Source organism: Numenius arquata, chromosome 20 (genome assembly GCF_964106895.1).
Source record: "Numenius arquata chromosome 20, bNumArq3.hap1.1, whole genome shotgun sequence".
NCBI lineage: Eukaryota > Metazoa > Chordata > Aves > Charadriiformes > Scolopacidae > Numenius > Numenius arquata.
Window position 1 is genome coordinate 6,318,353 of NC_133595.1, and position 17,212 is coordinate 6,335,564.

A 17,212-nucleotide genomic window follows, 5' to 3' on the forward strand; every position below is an offset into this window, starting at 1 on the left:
AGGAAGCTTTTTGCCTTTGGAAAGCCTGCCAGCCTGTCCTTCCCACAAGGGACTGGCAACGTACGGGTTCCAATCATTCGGCTGAAAGAAAATACATAACTGCCTCTGAAGCTTGGTTTGGAACAAGTAAAATTTGGGTGTCTCTTTTGCTGCCAGCTGCCAGAGCGTCACCTTACCTCCGTCCAGGAGGAACGGCGTACCGCTCCCACCGGGACCAATGCCACTGCCACTCCATGGGCCACCTGTTAGCGGATGCTGCATAGAGATGTGGCTGGCACCTAGAGGAAGGTGGACGGAATATGAGGGGGAGTTCATCGTCACAAACACAAAAAGAAAAATTGTCCGCAGTAAGACTTGCTAAAAAAAGGAAAAAAAAATTTAAAATCCAAAACTAAAACCAGAAAAAAAGCCAATGGAATGCACAGTCTGGGAGTAAGAGATGTTGGGAAAAAACTCCCATCCACCAGAATGGAAACATCAGGGACTGAGTGGATAGGGTATTAAAATAGTAAGTGCAATAAAAGAGCAATGGGTTGCAGTTGGTGCAATTAACTCCCCATTACTCTTCTCAAATATTTACCCTCTCTCCAGTGAGGCCGATACCTTGCCTTGGGTCTGGTGCAATGCACGTGCCCTAGAGCTGGGAGGTAAAGGCTGCCAGGAGCAGGGACACTTTCTTTGTACTTACTGCGTGGGCCAGAGCCAGCACCAGTGTCGAAGTAGGAGAAGAGAGAGTCCAGCTCATCCGGGCAGAAGAGGGAATCTCGGCGGAACTTCCTCTCCAGCGTAGCTGCTGTTTTACACAGAGAGATTTCAAAATACATAGTTAATAACACACAAACGAGACACAGTTCTACAGCTGTATTTACCCAGACTGAGTTTGCACGTCCAACAACACCCCAGATGTCCAGTGCCATACCCATACCCATATTCACCATCAAAATACAACAGAGCTGACTCTAGGTGGTGAGACACTGCAGACCGAGCCATCCCAGGGCATTTTGAGCAGCCAGAACCCTTGGTAAGCATGGCCTCTCCTACTGACCAGGCAGGTTAAAAGGATTTGAAACATATTAAAAAGCAGGCAACTGGAATACAAAACAAAATGCAGAAAGCAGGTTTAGAAGTTGCTGGATCACCCTAGTGTAACGATCTCCTCCTTTAGCCACAAGAACCTCTTTAAACAGATGGAAAATGTTAGGACATGGCTCTAAGGACCTGTGCCAACACAGTTTGTGCAACAGCATTTTTTGCTTATACCTCCGTCAGGCTGCAGGTCCTAGAGAGAGACAAGGTCTCATGTCATTGGGGCAGGTGTGTAGACACCTACAAAAGTGGTGGGGAGGCCACCACAGCTCTGCGTGGGGAGTGGGGCGAGGGAGGTGCCCACCTGAGGACAACATGGCTGGTGACGCATTGCCTGCTTCGTGGCGGTACTTCCTACGAGCCGTGGGTGCTTTCGTGGTGCTGTTGTTTCTCTGGCACTTCTTCACACACCAGCGTCGAGGTTTTCGCTCGTTCTCTGTTAGGGCCTCCCCATTCGGCAGCTTCTTCAGGAATTTCTTCTCCACATACTTCACCTTGATCCAGGCTTCCTTGTCCTGCCTAAGAGAAGAACAGCATAAAGCTGTGCATGGGGTCACCTGAATGATCTAAAGCAAACAGCCACAAGGAGATGGAGCTGCTCCGGGTCATTGTGTCAACCTGGCTTTGAGTCCTAAAAAACTTTGAGGCCTATATTAAAGGAGAATTTCTCAAACCTACAAATATCTCCCATTACAAAGCAAAACTAAGGAGTGCAGGGTGTAGCTGAGAGTGGAATGAGATGTTCAGCCCTAGGCAACACCACATGCTTTAATTACATGCATTTGAAAGGTCTCAGAGCAGTTGAAACCCAGCAAGTCCTGGTTCCCAAGCGTGTTTCACCAGGTTGCTGGCTGGTAATGCACCACTGGCCTTTCTGAGAGTGAAGCTCAGGCTAACTACAGAGGGAGGGCATTGAGGTGCACCTGAGGTAGTCTGGGCCATCTGTGAAGGCCAGTCACACTCTTTATCTGCCTTTCCAGAGAGCTTTGGGTACTGGGTTTGCTGTGTGGATGAAGAGCTTTCCACAGGACTGAGAGGACCAGCACGTGCTCGGACTCACCTGGAGCTCCCTGCTGTTGGTTTCTTAAGTCCCAACTCTTCACACTGTGCCTCATAAATCTGATTCATGGTACTGTTCCCCAGCTCGCACATCAACTGCAACACAACAGGGAGTGAATGAAATCCTCAGGTGAGGAGCTACCTTCCCTCTCGTCTAGCTTGCCACCAAATGACACTCCCTCTATGCCCACCATTTCTCTATCTCTTGTCATTAAAAGCCAACACTCACTTTCAGTAACTCTGGCTCCCAGGAGTCCAGTGTGAGAGATCGGACCTTGGAGCAGTGAACGCCCAGGCTCCTATTTATCCAAAAGCAAGAAAATGGAAATGGTTACGTGCCTCAAAATAGAACTTCTCACACATTAAGAGATGAACAAGATCAATCCAGTTCTTATGCATTTATCTGTACAGATGTAGCTACAGCAGGGAGTTTTATGCATACACAGATGTACCTGCTCACACAGGTACAACAGCAAGCAATTATTTTGGAATGTTTTTGTACAAACATTATAGTCAGTCATAATTCAGGCTCCACTGTTTTTTCCAGGAGCTTGCAATCCATCCCTGGCTGGCAGCACCGAGCACAAACGCACACACGGTACCTGTGGATACCGGAGCACTCGATGCACAGCAGAATGCCCAGGTTGATACTGGCCCAGCGAGGATCTGGCTGACCACAGTCACAGCACTGGTCATTCCCAGGGATGCTCTGCACTCTCTGCAGGATGCTCTCTCCTTTCACACTGCGCTCCCGGGAGTCGGTAGCAGAATCGATGCTGCTGGTTGACGGGGAAGCAGTTCGGTCCAGCCTCTGCAGGAAAAAAAAAAGGGGTTCTAGGATTCTGCAAAGCACTGTGGAATGAACCAGAGCTTTGCATAGCAGAGGCATTAATAGGGAGCATTATTTGAAGAAGAATAAACTAGGGCTGGTCCAAGAAGGGACCAGGTAAAGCCTAATTAATATCTATAATTGCCAGTAGACGGCGCTGCTGCCCATCCCTGCTCTGGGGTCTGCCATCCTCTGGCAAACTCCTTGCTGTCATGGTGCCTTGCCTGCACTTGTCCCAGCTGGGGAGGGAGCAAGCTCTTCCCAGGCGAACATCAATGATGGCAAGAAAGTGAAGATACCACTGATTAAAGCCTTGCCCTTCCCCCATCCCAGCTTTATAAGTGGAGCTTTGGTTGGCGAGCAATTCTTGTCTTTCAGTAAGCACTGACATCAGCTTCTTGAGGGCAGAAGAGTATTTCCAAATGGTCCACCCACGCACACTGGACCTGCCGCAGCCCAAAAGCCTACAGTCAGGGCTCTGAGACACAATTATGGATCTTTTTTGACCCCCTCGCTCACCTCGATGTAGTAGCTGTCAGGACTCTCCCGGTATGCAGAAGCAATGCTGGCTTGAACAGCCTGAATCCAGGCCTGCCGCAGCTTCTCCGAGTCAGCCTGCAACATGCAGCTCCTGGGAAGGAAGGAAAGGAGTTGGAAAGAGCAGAAGGACAGGGTGCTCATTTTGGTCAAAATTGTTCCACTTCATCCTCAGCACAGCCATTCCAATAGGGGCAGCACCTTGATTTGACAGGCAAAGGGGCAAAAATTAATCCTAGAAGCTTGCACTGCCAAAGGTGTTCCCTCTTCAAAAACTCCAGGCAGGTCTGCTACCTGTTTTGAGAAGCTGACCATTGCCAGTGTCACCATCAATATGTATATCAGGTACGTGTGGCCTAGATGTGGCTTATGCTGATGTCTCAGGAACTTCACAGGGATTCTGGAGTACAGGCAATAGCATCTCCCAGTCAACATTTAAAAGCCCATGGCAGCATCTGCTCAAATCTGATCTCTCATAGTTCCACGCACAGTCCAGCCACCATGAGGATGGCCCAGGGAAGCCACCAAACTTACTTGGTAGGCGAGACGACCTCAAAACAAAACCTCCTCTCTATGTCTTCACATGGCTTGACGGTACAGAGCCGCAGGTCTTCCACCACTACCGTGAGGACATCCTAAAAGGGTGAGAACAGGTGGATTTGTTGGCTCCCTGAATCTGGGTCATAATTAGTCCTCTCAGAAAACTCCTTCCCAAACCCCGCTGGTTAGCATGTGCTGAGTCCAGAAAGAGCAGAGCCAGCCCACCACTGATAACTCCAGGGCAATAAGACCGAATCAAAGCATGGGACAACAAGCACATGAAGTGTCAGGCTCGCTGGGGACTTTACCAGTTCCTCTGCTGAACGGGAATAATCTAGAGCACCACAAATACCGTCTGCTGCCACTTAGTTCTCAGTTTGGTCTAACTTTGGAGCACAGTAACTCCTGAATGCGCTTGTTGTCCCTTTGATTCCCCATCCCACTCCTTCCACCCCGCTGCCCCACCACGGCACAGAAGTCCCCAGCAAAGCAGGACTGAGACAAGTTGGCTCATCTGCCGGTGTCAAACGGGGTAGCCTCACTGACCTTTAGCTTTTTCTGGTACACCAGCTGACTGTTCTGTATGGAGAACCACCTCCTGAAGGAAGACAGACAGACAGACATCAGAACAAGTGAACAGCAGAGCTATAAAGGCCAAATAATGCCAAGGCTCCTGTTGCCTATGGCTAGAGTATGGACAGACACATGTGAAGGGAGTCTACCTTCTTAGGAGGCCACAAATCACCATCTAGCAGCTTTTCATTAAAATACAAGTGATGGAAGGTCCATGTGATGCTGGTAGCATACGTAATTCCCTAGTGTCTTAATTTACAGTGCTAAATCCAAACCCCCAAGTCACTTCCTCATTCCAAGATACAGCCTAAGATTTAGCAACCTGATCATCTTCATGGAGGGCACTGAAGCCATGACCATCACTAAGCTTCAGGAAGAAGGTACTGGAATACCTGAGCATGAAGAATCAAAGAGGCTTGCAGCAAGATGTTATTTAGAGCATATATTACATACTCTGTTTGCCAAAGAACTAGGGTCCCTGGGAAAATGAAATGAGACAGGATTCTCGTTCCTTTGTCATTGCTGAAATATTATACAGAGATAAAAGACAACAGAAGGACTTGACGTGTCTGTGGACAAATGGGAAGATACAGGTAAGTGGAGGCCACACCATCTATGTGGGAGCCCATTTGATGAGCTGATGTGGTTCTGCGTCACTCTGAGCTGCTGTGACAGGAGCAGTCTATGCTCAAGGAGCTCTGCTGTGAGATGAAGCCAAGCAGAAAGTTTGTCCCTCAGATTCTGGTCTCTGCTCCATCTCCTTACAGCTGTGCCCTCCTCCTCGCCCCCCCCCCAGAAATTCAGCTAAGACACCTTCCCACTGCCCCAGCACAGAAATCAAACACCAGGATGCACTGTGTTGTGGTTTCTGGTTCCTCCAAATGCAAATTTAGTACTTAACCATCAGGGGACCACAGAGCCTGAGGGGTAACAGAATTATACTAAATTAGCCTGGAATCTCCTTAGTACCAGGGAAGCTTCAGAGATAAGGAATCAGTTATCTAACCAATTCAGAGGTCTCTAATAATTTCAAGTCTTTTTTCCATGCAAATCCAGGCAGTTTCTGTGCATACCACAAACTGTTCACTGAACCATTTAGCGTTTATTTATTCCAAAGTCTAACAGCAGCACATTTCAGCCTTGCTGTGGTATATACTTTGAATGCATCCCATAGCCAAGTAAAAGAAGATCTCTTAATATTGTATCATTTCCCTGCTATGTGAGAGGAGGGAATGTAGGTCAAAAAGGTATTGATCTCATGCATTAGAAACTCACTGGAAGGATTTGAATCCTTTTGCACAACCCTGTATGAAACCCATTGACTATCTCAAGGGAAACGAAACACTCAAATATTGAGCGAGGCTGGAACATGAAACCTTTGCTTCCGCTTTCCCCAAGGTCTCTGGCAGCTGTGGAGCCTCCTGACTACTGCAGGAGGTGTATCAGCCTGACATTCCCAGTGACCTATCACATTAAATATTTATGAATTATTAAAAGCAGGGTCAGTGCACAGAAAGCCATTTCCCAGCTCCTGGCAGCACAGCAGATATTTCCACTTTCACATATCTCCCCGTCCTAGATTAGTCAGGTTTGATACTCATGGCATCTCCTACTGTGTTAGGTATTTCTCTTAATTGTTATGAATTTCCTAGCTGTCCTAGGGCAAGACTTGAGCTGCATTGTTCCCTGTCTTCCTTGCATGGAACCTGGTCATTCTTCCATTGTGGAAGGCACTTTTTTTTCCTGGCATTTACTAAGATACAGCAAAACAGGAGCTGTCTCATTTTATGATACAGCCTAAGAGGAATATACAGCTTCATGGAAAGAAGCATACTTGCTTTTCAACAGGAAAATAATAATCACTTATGTAAACTGCACAGCATCTAGCTCTTTTACTGATTAACGTACATGTCTCCAACACACCAATATCAAAGACCTACAAAGCAAGTGGCTTTGCAAGCTCAGCATGAGTTATAATGTGCTGGTAGAAAATTTATGTGGTCTTAAAACATCATTGCAAGCAAGCAGATGCTTACTCCTCTTTTGCTCTGAGCTGACTTGGCATCACAGAGCCAGGTTAGTGTCTCGATAAGGCTACATTAATCTCTCTTGAGGTACTGCTCCTCTTGGGAGGACTTACTCTGACGCAGAGAGTTATGCTAGCCCGGCTTCAGGTTCTGATCTTACTTGCAGCCACCAGGTTCTGAGCAGAATCACAGAATCACTTCGGTTGAAAGGGACCTCTTCAGATCATCCAGTCCAACCCTCCTGCTCAAGCAGGGCCAGCTACAGCAGGTTGCCCAGACTGTGCCCAGGTGGGTTTTGAATATCTCCACAGCTGGAGACTTCACAACCTGTCTGGGCAACCTGCTCCACTGCCTGACCACCCTCACAGTAAAAAAAGCAGTTTCTTGTGTTCAGATGAAATTTCACATTCCTAATATGTGCCCATTGCCTCTCATCCTGTCACTAGGCACTGCTGAGAAGTCTGGCTCCCTCTTCTTCATTCCCTCCCATCAGGAATTCGTACACATTGATACGATTCCCCCCGGAGCCTTCTCTTCTCCAGGCTGAACAACCCCAGCTCTCTCAGCCTGTCTTCATAGGGGAGGTGCTCCATCCCTCTGATCATTTTTGTGGCCCTCCACTGGACCCGTTCCAACAGGTCCATGTCCTTCCTGTGTTGAGGACTCCAAAAATGCTCCAAAAAGAAAAATCTCTGTATGCAGAAACTATCAAATCAACCTCATTTTAACTATTCAGCTTTTAACTACTTAGCTCAGAATCCTTCCAGTGGCAGTAACAGTTGCTAAGATCTCACTAAAAGGGAAGTGTATTCCTGTGCAGGCAGTATTAGCTGTGTTCAGAGCCTTAGCCCAAACATGAAACAGAATATGAGTTACTACTCACCGATTCCATGTTTTGAAAGCATTGCTAGCTCTCTTGAAGAGGTAGCCTTCCATCACCACTCCATTCGGGGCATCAACATTAAACTCCACCTTCGAGTCATCGTAGGAGAAGTCCTGCAAACAAAAAGAGACTGAGACTTTCGTGACTGCGCTCCCAGGACCAAGATGGAGATGAGCCTCATCAAAGCATTAAGAAGAGAAAGACACCTACATCAAGACCCTAAGGCTCAGGCAGAGCTATCTGTCACAGCACATCCCTGTGCCTTAGTGGGCTGCAGTCACAAATAGCAGTCATGAATTATCCTCATTCCAGTAAGATCATCTGTCCCTATTGTTGGGAGAAAAGTTCCACGCATGCTGTGCTTCCCTCCTCGGGTGCCGATGAGGAGAAAGGCAGGTAGCTTATCATGAGGGTTAAAAATTCCTAATATTTAGGGCAATCTACAGTAGGAAATAAAGCCAAAGAAGTGCTTTTCACTGGCCAAGTGAGTTAGCAATGCTGCTTGCTGCCACCTCTCCATTCTGCAAAGGGCCAGGAACAGAACAAACCCCAGCCTTTTCACACAAGGAAAAGAGGTACGATGATTTCTATAGGGGAAGACTTATCAATTCCGTTTTCATTAGCCATCATCCTATGCCATCTCCAATCTGTGCTCGCTCAATTCTCTCCGCTATGCTACCAGTCCGAGCTGATTTGTCAGGCTTGGCACTGATTCACCAGATAGATCTCATGGATTCTGACAGCTGGCGAGCAAGACACAGCACAGAGGGAGCAGCAGCTGCTCTCACAGAACGTGGGATCCTTCTCCCTGGGCAATGCTCTGCCCCCTTCCCAAGAGAAACTAGGTCACGAAGCCGAAATGACTCTCCCCTCCAACCTGGGGAACTAAGGCACATTGTCTCTCTGCCCGCCCATTCCACCCTAATGATGAATTCTACCCACACCTCCCTCTCTCTCCAGCACAAATATTTCCCCCTCTACTACTTGGTTCAAAGACACAACAGTGCAGTGAAAACAGCCCCCATTAAGTTAAGTGCCTTTCCCAGCTTAGCATCTGAAGACCCTAGTGATGCTGTGTTGCCAGGCAACGCGCACTTCACTCTCATTAAGATGAGTTATTTTCATGTTCGGAGATGCGAGCTTGCCTGGGAGGTGTCATAATAAGACTAATACTGATACAGAAGGAGGAGATTTAATGGGACAGGACTGAGTCATTCCTTGGAAAGACAGCGTGATACCCAATTAGACACTAGAAACTGCTGCAAGGCACCCAATTAAGAGAGGTCTGCTCAGCCCCAAATTTTGCTATAAGAGGGTGAATCCCATGGGGGGTCCTCTTCTGCAGATGTCTTTCATGCACATACAGCAAACAAAGGCTTGAGGGAATTTTCCTCTAACTCATAGATATTTGAATGGGGGATTTTTGTACAGCTGCTCCAAAGTGACAACTCTATAAATTTGATGAGAATCTGAACTGTTTTATTATAAATAATGCAAACAGCCAAAAATACAGGCTTTGTTGAAAAGCACACAGCAAGCATAGGGCAAAACCCTTCCAAGCACATCTTTAAAATGACCATTTAGCCTTGCCTCACTTCATGAAAGAGGTAAAAATAAGGGGGAGGGTCTAATTATAATCACCTGACTTCTTCAGCTGCCCTTGTATAACCAAGCAGTGTGATGGTAAGAAGGATGTATGGCTGATGAGTGCAGGAGGAACAGATGGGCCACATGCGTCACTACAGTAAATCCACTAAAAATCAGTGGAGTCAAGCCAGGTGTGACTTTAACCTCATTCAGTCTGTATTGTGTTACACCTCTCTACAAATCGAACGGCTAAAGAGGAGCAGCTGAAGGCACATGGAGTTGTTCCTTGCCTTTGAAAGGATTCTAACCTGTGCCAAGCCCAGTTTTAGAAAGAGAAAATTATACACAAAACCACGCAGCGCATATCCAGCTAAGACGACGGGGAGCCATCTGGATGATGTCCAAACATCCAAAGACATTGCTGGGAAGAACGGCTGGTGTTTGCATTACTCTGAAGACATCTCCCCCTTCCTTGTTCTCTCATTGCTTAGGAAACTTCCCTAGGCAAAATTCTGCTCATATTTCTGCTGGTGTAATTCCTGAGCAACTGCTATCAACAGAAGTACTGCTGGGCAGCTGAGGGCAGAATACGTCAGCCGGAGCTGTAAGCTGGATTTGTAAAGCAGGTACAAATCAAAGGAGAGATCCAAGGGATAAGGACCAGTCTGGCTCTGATCCCTGGGGGTGTGCAGCAGCCTGATCCTCAGTGGGACTTTGTTCCATTCCATTGTCTTCGGTACAAAGTTATTGAAAGACAAATGAAGTACGGCAATGGGGAGGGTTTTAAAAATCCAGATATTATCCCCTTGATCAGTTTCCTTTTTCCTTTTCCTCTCCCAAACGGGAGATGTGCAGAAATGGCTCCAGTAGCTGGAAGGCAAAATCATGGCAAGTGCAATTGTGAAACTTGCAGCACACCAGAGAGAGCTTAAACTATGGGCTTAAACACTGGATTCCTAGGCACGTCTTCTTGTTGTACCCAGACAGGGAACTTTCTTACCACTGCCATTGAAAAGAGAACAAATTTCTGGAAAAAGAGTTCCAAGAACATCTGTTGAATCCTGATTCCAGGTCAAAGCTAGCTTAGAAATGGTCTGAGGAGATCATCTTGCCAATGGTGTTGAAATATCTCAGTAGTGTGTGGCCACCACTGGATTACACACAGATGTGTGACAATGAATCCCCTGACCTGCCCTTGATGTGTCCCTGTGTCTGTTCTATTCGTTGATAAACAAAGATTTTGATTCTGTTAGTTCTGGGAAGTAAGTCGAAGGGTTCTGGCTGATGGACACCACTCCTGCCAAGCACATCATCAGCTGTGCCATCAGTAACTCTGCGACTCCGTCAAGGGACGCAGCACATCAGTGGACAGTCTGACTCAAGATAAAACTAAGAAATAAAAACCTTCCAGCCCTGTGAGCCAAGCCACGATGTCAGGGAGGTGCTGGCAGAGAAGGAACGTGTCACCCATTCTACAACATCCAAAGTAACTTCCTTGACTTAAATATTCCCCTTGCCAAAGGGGATGCACACATATGCTTTCCCTTGTTCCCTCTTTTTCCATTTCCTGCTACATATGAGATTTTAATGCATGATTTTAATAAACTACCCTTTACTGAATTCTTCCCATCATTGCAACGTACACAGAGTAGGCGAGTCTGCTCTAAAGGAGTTGGGACTGATTTATTAAGTCTGCATTTAGCACCTCATTGTCTCTGTAACGTGAAAAAATGCTGGAGACAGAAAAGGCTTCCTAAGATTGGGATCTGAATGGCTTTGGCTACAACCGCACACGCGATCGTGATCAGCAACAGCAGGGACACGTTGGATCACACATCGGTAAAATAAATCGGATGTCTTCCAAAATAAGACACCGGATCTCTGCCATCATCTGCTTCCCTCTCCTTCACCAACTTCCAGTAAATCACACCAATCTTGTCTCACTGTCCCCTCTCCTTCTTGGTCCTGTCACTCTGAGTTTACACAGGAGGCTGCCCGGGAACTGATATTCTTTTGGAAATGGCATCACAATGGTTTCCATGGGAGCACACCGAATGTAACAATGAAGTAACGCATTCCAAGGGACACGTCCATTGGGATGTGAAAAAGGACATTAATGCGGACATTTTCAAACCAGCAAATGGAAAGCAAAAACCCAGCACAGGCACAGACAGACCTGTGAAAGAAGGGAAAAAAAGGGGAAAAAAGGAATAAACCCTATTTAAAGGTAGCCTCGTGGCTCACTCAGTTAAAAACTCCCTTGTCCATCTCCACACAGCACACACCGGGACTGCTTGAATTGCAGAGGCCAGACCAGCTCTTCCAATTGCTCCTGTGAAGGCAGCATTTCATGCAGAGAAAATGGCTGAAGAAATTAAATAAACCTCCAGCTTCAGTGAACAGACTTAATATGAAGGGTGACGATGCCCCTCATCAGCCTGAAATCCTTGGAGGGGGGGAGTCTTCTAAGTAAGGAGCCCACTGAAGGAGGAAGGTCTTGTTTATCAGTTCATTCCTACCCCAGAGGGCACAACACCTGACTGAGAAAAAACAGAACCTCTCTCTAAAACACCAATACTTCAGTAAAATTATCTAAAATTCAATCGCTATGGCAATGGCCCTCCCTGAAAAGCCATAGCGTTACTCCCTCAGGGTATCAATTCAATGTGGAAATAGGAACACCGTCCTTTTCTGTACAATGTTTGTATTTCTACTGATAGAAAACACTATCAAAACCAGGCAATCATGGCCAGTGAATCACTTCAGTCCAGTTGTTTTTAGATATTCAGAGAAGCATGTCTTACTACCAAACCTCCGTGTTATTTTATTTTCAATCAATATCATTTAGGACAAGCAACACCACATGCGATACGTGCTTTTCCTCACAGAAGACAAAGGCTTTTATCCAAAAGTGCCCTCAAGTAATCAATGATGCTCAGTATTTCACAATAATATTATGTACACTCTAACAGCATTATGTATACATCCATGCATTGAAAAGAACTTCTCCTGAAGGTGAGTTAAAAACTGTATGTGACTGGTTTGGCTGTTCTATTCTAAAGAGACCATGAGTCAGAGGAATATTCACATTCCCTAAAGATGCACACACCCCCCTTCCACACAAACACCGGTGCCTGCACATTCTGTTCTCTTCCAGCGCCTGAATATATTTCAAGCTTTTCTCTATCTGGCTATTTTTACCTCTGTGTATATGCTGTGTACAATCCAAGACCCTCAGAGGCAGATGGAATTTGGAGCAGGGCTCTCCCCCACCTACATTCCCGTTCTGCGCAGCTTTCATTCATTCTGGCCAAATCCCATTTACAGCCCCTTTTGTTTCTTGAATTTCCCAACGCCAAATGATCTCCCTGCTCCGCAGCTTGCCAGCAGATGATGCACAGAGATCCATGCCCTGCCCCAGAGCTTTTCCATCCCAGAACCAAACACATTTGCTCTCCCTGCAGTAATAAAGCTCCACTCACTTTCGGGTCACATCAGCAAATGAGGTCCTACAGGCACAATCCTCGCTCCCCCAGGGAAAAGCACCCTCTAAACTGTCTCCCCAAGTCAAGCCAACCCTGCAGGTGTCTCCTTACCAGGAGGTATTCAAGCCTGCCGAAAATCTTCATGATGCCAGCTGCAAGGGAGGTTTTGCTGCTCTTGCCCGCAGAGCAGGGAGCAGCTCTGTGTGTCCTCTCTCTCCCTCTGCTCGCTCTCTAGAGTAGCATCTCTGCTAAGCACCGTGGGCTGGCAGGGAAGGAGGGATTTCTTTTTCAGCCTTTTCTCCTTTACCCCTCCTACTCCTTTTTGGGAAGCTCTAAGCTCTGCCCTTGGCTCCTGTGGAAGCAAGGGGCACTAGGCGAAGGAAGGCTGCTGGCCCCAGGGGACCACTTGCTTACCCCCTCCTCGTGCCTCCTATTCACAGTCAATCAGCTTAGAGCAAGGGCTAATTATCATACAGCTGTCATGGAGGCACAGAAGGGAGCAGGAGAAGACAGGCAACACAGAGCCAAGTTGACAGGAAGATGCTCACCAAATGCTTCCCTGACCTTCACAGGGCCAGGCTCATCTGCCTTCAGCAGGGGCTGTCTCCCCCCCGGCTTCCTGGAGCACGGCCACCCTTTGGCCAGTTAATTCCACTCCTGCTCCACTGCAGCCACAGAAATCCGGGGCTGGAGGTGCCATATGGCCCCTAGTTTGTTATCCACCAGCTGGACTAAATGAGGCGGAGAGCCCTGCCTTGGCACTCCATCCTCCCTCCCCCTGCAAACAGGCAACAGGAGCACAACTGCTTCCCCCACAACCCTGGACCGGGGAATAGATACAAGGCTGCAAAGGAGCTTCTATACAGCCCTGGATTCTTACACTTTCAGAGACTGACCTGTTGGTTTTGCTGCAGAGGAAGGATTCAGAAAGGTCAGGATGTGTAAGGGAAGACTGGTTTATAAGTTACTGTTTCTCTACTCATTTCCCATTGGAAAAAATTCCTAGGCCTGGGTGTTCCAGTGCTAAGTTCTCCAAAATTTTTCATAGACTCATAGAATGGTTAGAGTTGGAAGGGGCCTTAAAGATCATCGAGTTCCAACCCCTCCTCCCCCGGGCAGGGACACCTCCCACCAGACCAGGTTGCTCCAAGCCCCCTCCAACCTGGCCTTGAACCCCTCCAGGGATGGGGCAGCCACAGCTTCTCTGGGCAACCTGGGCCAGGGTCTCACCACCCTCACAGTAAAGAATTTCTCCTAATATCTCATCTAAATCTCCCCTCTTCCAGTTTGAAACCATTACCTCTCATTCTGTGGCTCCCCTCCCTGATCAAGTGTCCCTCCCCAGCTTTCCTGGAGCCCCTTTTGGGACTGGAAGGGGCTCTAAGGTCTCCCCAGAGCCTTCTCTTCTCCAGAGTGGTCCAACCTACACCAGGCCCTGTGTGTCTTTGTGCATCCATCTGAAGTAACTCAGCCCACACAAAAACATACAAATTCATCACGTGTGGTTTAAGACAGTTAAAATGAGAGCCTGAAATGAGAACTGCCTTCGGAATCTGCCCCAAAGGTGGCAGATGTTCCATGAAGGATGATGGGGAAAGGGTGGTGTAGGAAAAAGGCACCTGAATTCCAGAATCAAAGAAAATAGTCGAGATTTGTGCTGAGCTTCTCTCTCCTGCCAAATTTATTTTAATTAAAACAATAATGAAATAAAATGCCACAAACCACTTCCTTGCGAGCTGAAAGGAGCCTCCTGAAGGCTGCCCTCCACACCTCACAGAGCTGCCCAAAGACAATTCTGTTCCCTGTCTTCAGAATCTGCACAGCTCCCCCACCCCAACCCATCCCAAAACCACTTCAAAACACATTATCTAAACTGGATTCCCTCCCTTTCCGTCATGCCTTAGCAGGCTGTTTGGGAAGACACCGTGTTGAGGAAAAAAAAAAAAAAAAAAAAAGGATATTTCTGCCACTCCTCTCTAATTAAGCACAACTAAATGTCCAAATTTGTCAAGAGCCCAGAGGGTATTCTGGGCTCAGCATGAAGATGTATATTCAAATATGGGCTGTGTTCCCTTTGGAGATGGGGAGATGCTCACCAGATGCAGAATGCCTTGCTCCATCGCAAAGGGAGGAGCAACTCTGACTCAGAGCAGCAGAAAAACATAACGTTTCCAGGCAGGAAGCTTTAAATCCTGACTTGCAGTAGGGATGCTGAGCTCTCTTACAGGCTTACGCACAGAGAGAACCACAGCTCTATGCATGTGTATGCTGATGAAGAGTAATTGCTCTTTCTCCCTCTTGGTACCTGACCTCTGCTTGATTCCCTGCTAGTCCAGTCAGCAAAGCCACGTAAAGAGATTTAGCTGAAATGTACTGCGCTCGAGAGATTTTCCATGCTCCCTCGAATGAAGTCATCACTCCAGCAGGGTCCCAGAGGAACTGAGAGTTCACAAATGGATTTATCCCTCCCGCAGAACACTTAACCAAAGGGAGCATATGCGCAGGCCGATTCACAGGCAATGCCTGTCATTAGCTTTCAAATCTGGTTACGTTTCCATTTCATGGGTTATGACATTTTTGAGAGAGCGCATTAGGAAGAGAACAGCAGCCACTTAGATTCCTCCTGTTGAGAAGTATCGATCCACACAAGTGCCTGCCAGACACAGGCTCCTTAGTGAGTCCTGCTCAGGGCTTGGTTGATGAACAGCTATTTCCCAGGGCTCTCTGAAATCCCCTCTCGCTCTGCCCACAGAGGGTGAGTGTGTGTTGAAAGTCCACCAACGCCCTCTGTTATGAGCCATTCACCTCCCACCAGACCCATAGCCCTCAAAGGCTCCGAGGCATCAAACCTACATTGAAAGCCAGCCCAGTACTGCTGCCACCGCAACACTGAATGTTGAATCAAGACTCCCATACAGAGTAGAGTGAACAGAAATATTATTTTAGCAGAGAACTGAAAACAGCTTTGATGAGGGTGAAATCAAACTCACTTGAAACCAGGCTTTGAAATTACATCTCCAGTATTCAGGTGACAGCACCAATGCGACAGCAACGTTGCTCTGTTTTGCTTTCAAAGGCAGGACTTCGTAAAGGTCCAGAGCAAAATGTTAATTCTGAGCAATGAAGATGCCAGAAAGAGGAAATACATGTGGGTACTCACCTGCAGGAGGGTCTGAAGGGATGGGTCAGCAATCCATGAAGAGAAGGAAAAGAAAAAAAAATAATAATTAGTTGATGTTTCTACAAGCCTCAGATTTGGAATCATTCCCAGATGAATGGTCTGGAAAATCAGAGCACACGTTAACCAAAAATGCCTCTCTACTGAAGGATCAGAATTGTGTGATAATAAATCTTATTATCTTGCCAATTCATGGTGGTTACTCCCAGTTACAGCAGGTGAGAGTGGGATACCATAGCCCCCATGGACCTTCCCAAAGTTATGCTGCTCAAGGCTGTAGCCAGGTCACGTCACAGGAGCTGAGCAAGAATCATCTGAACTGCAGTTTGGAGCAGAATTGCATGAAAAAAGTTCACTGCAGAACACTCCTCTCTCAATGGCAGCACAGAGTCCTGCTCTCTCCCCGCTACAACCCATCAACATCACTTCAGGACAGTGTGAGCCCCTGAGGAACAAAGAAAAGGCCCCGCAGCAAGTCCTGTCCATGGGTACCAGAGGAGCGTCAGAAGGGACACGTGAATACTGCAGTAGCTGGAGATCATGGGGCTCACCAGGCAACAGCTAGCTTATTTGAGGATGCGAGACTGGGGGAGAAAAGAGGAAAAGCAGAGAAAAGTAAGGGTGGGAGAAAAGTGGGCTCTAGACTCTCCCCAAAAACATCTCCGCAAGGCACTCAAGTTGCTTTCACAGGCAACTACAAACAACTACATCCCCTCCTCTTTCTCAGCCATTTATAGAACACAAACCTTTAAGTCTTCCCACATCCACAGCAGCAAAGAGAGAGAGAGAAAGCACAGAAGGAAGGCTTGCTCAGAGGCAGAGCAGGTCTGGGGCAGAGCTGGGAGAACAACCCAGGTGCCCAGGACCCATGGGGTCCTCCCTGTGTCCCTCTCCCTTGTGTACTCGGATGTGTCAGCGGCTGAATGCCCTGCATTTCATCAGCCCTACCTCCTGGCTAGACCTCCGGCATCCAGGAGGTTATTACTCTCATCTCAACAATTTCTCCTGCTACTGCTCCAGGCTGTGAAGGACTAACTCAGCAAGGTCCCTCATCACTGTGGGATCCAGACAGCCACACTATCAGAGAGAAGCGCTGCTTGCACCAAGCTGCGGCCCCAGGACTCACCCTCTGCTGTATCAGCGCATGTTTGTGCTCCATCTCCCTCTTCTCCACTGCAGAATCAATCACCAGCTGGTCCAGCTAAAGGCAGGGAGGAGAACACCAGGTATAAAAGTCAGGAAGAAGGTTTATGAGCCACTATCCAGCTCTGCTTCCCTGCTCTGGGATTACACCAGCCCTGCCTAACATCGTTAAGTCCCCAAAGAGGGGAAAAGGGCTGTGTTTGGGTGTGCACTGAAAGCAGTACGGCATAGCTAATCCAACACCCAACAAGCATGATGCCCTGACCACTCCCTGGTTACCAAGTT

General features: G+C 47.5%; 1 protein-coding gene across 1 annotated transcript in view; it reads right to left on the reverse strand.

Annotated features, from left to right (window-relative positions):
* ACAP3 (ArfGAP with coiled-coil, ankyrin repeat and PH domains 3) overlaps nt 1–17,212 on the reverse strand; it is a 92,322-nt gene that overhangs the window by 13,084 nt on the left and 62,026 nt on the right. Inside the window, exons 9-20 of the mRNA XM_074161454.1 lie at nt 16,911–16,985; nt 15,767–15,778; nt 7,535–7,647; nt 4,598–4,649; nt 4,046–4,146; nt 3,494–3,605; nt 2,748–2,956; nt 2,375–2,444; nt 2,147–2,241; nt 1,391–1,605; nt 689–793; nt 177–278 (exon numbers count right to left, since the gene is read on the reverse strand). Of these exons, the coding sequence (XP_074017555.1) occupies nt 177–278; nt 689–793; nt 1,391–1,605; nt 2,147–2,241; nt 2,375–2,444; nt 2,748–2,956; nt 3,494–3,605; nt 4,046–4,146; nt 4,598–4,649; nt 7,535–7,647; nt 15,767–15,778; nt 16,911–16,985 (1,261 nt within the window). The remainder of the gene's footprint in view (nt 1–176; nt 279–688; nt 794–1,390; nt 1,606–2,146; nt 2,242–2,374; nt 2,445–2,747; nt 2,957–3,493; nt 3,606–4,045; nt 4,147–4,597; nt 4,650–7,534; nt 7,648–15,766; nt 15,779–16,910; nt 16,986–17,212) is intronic.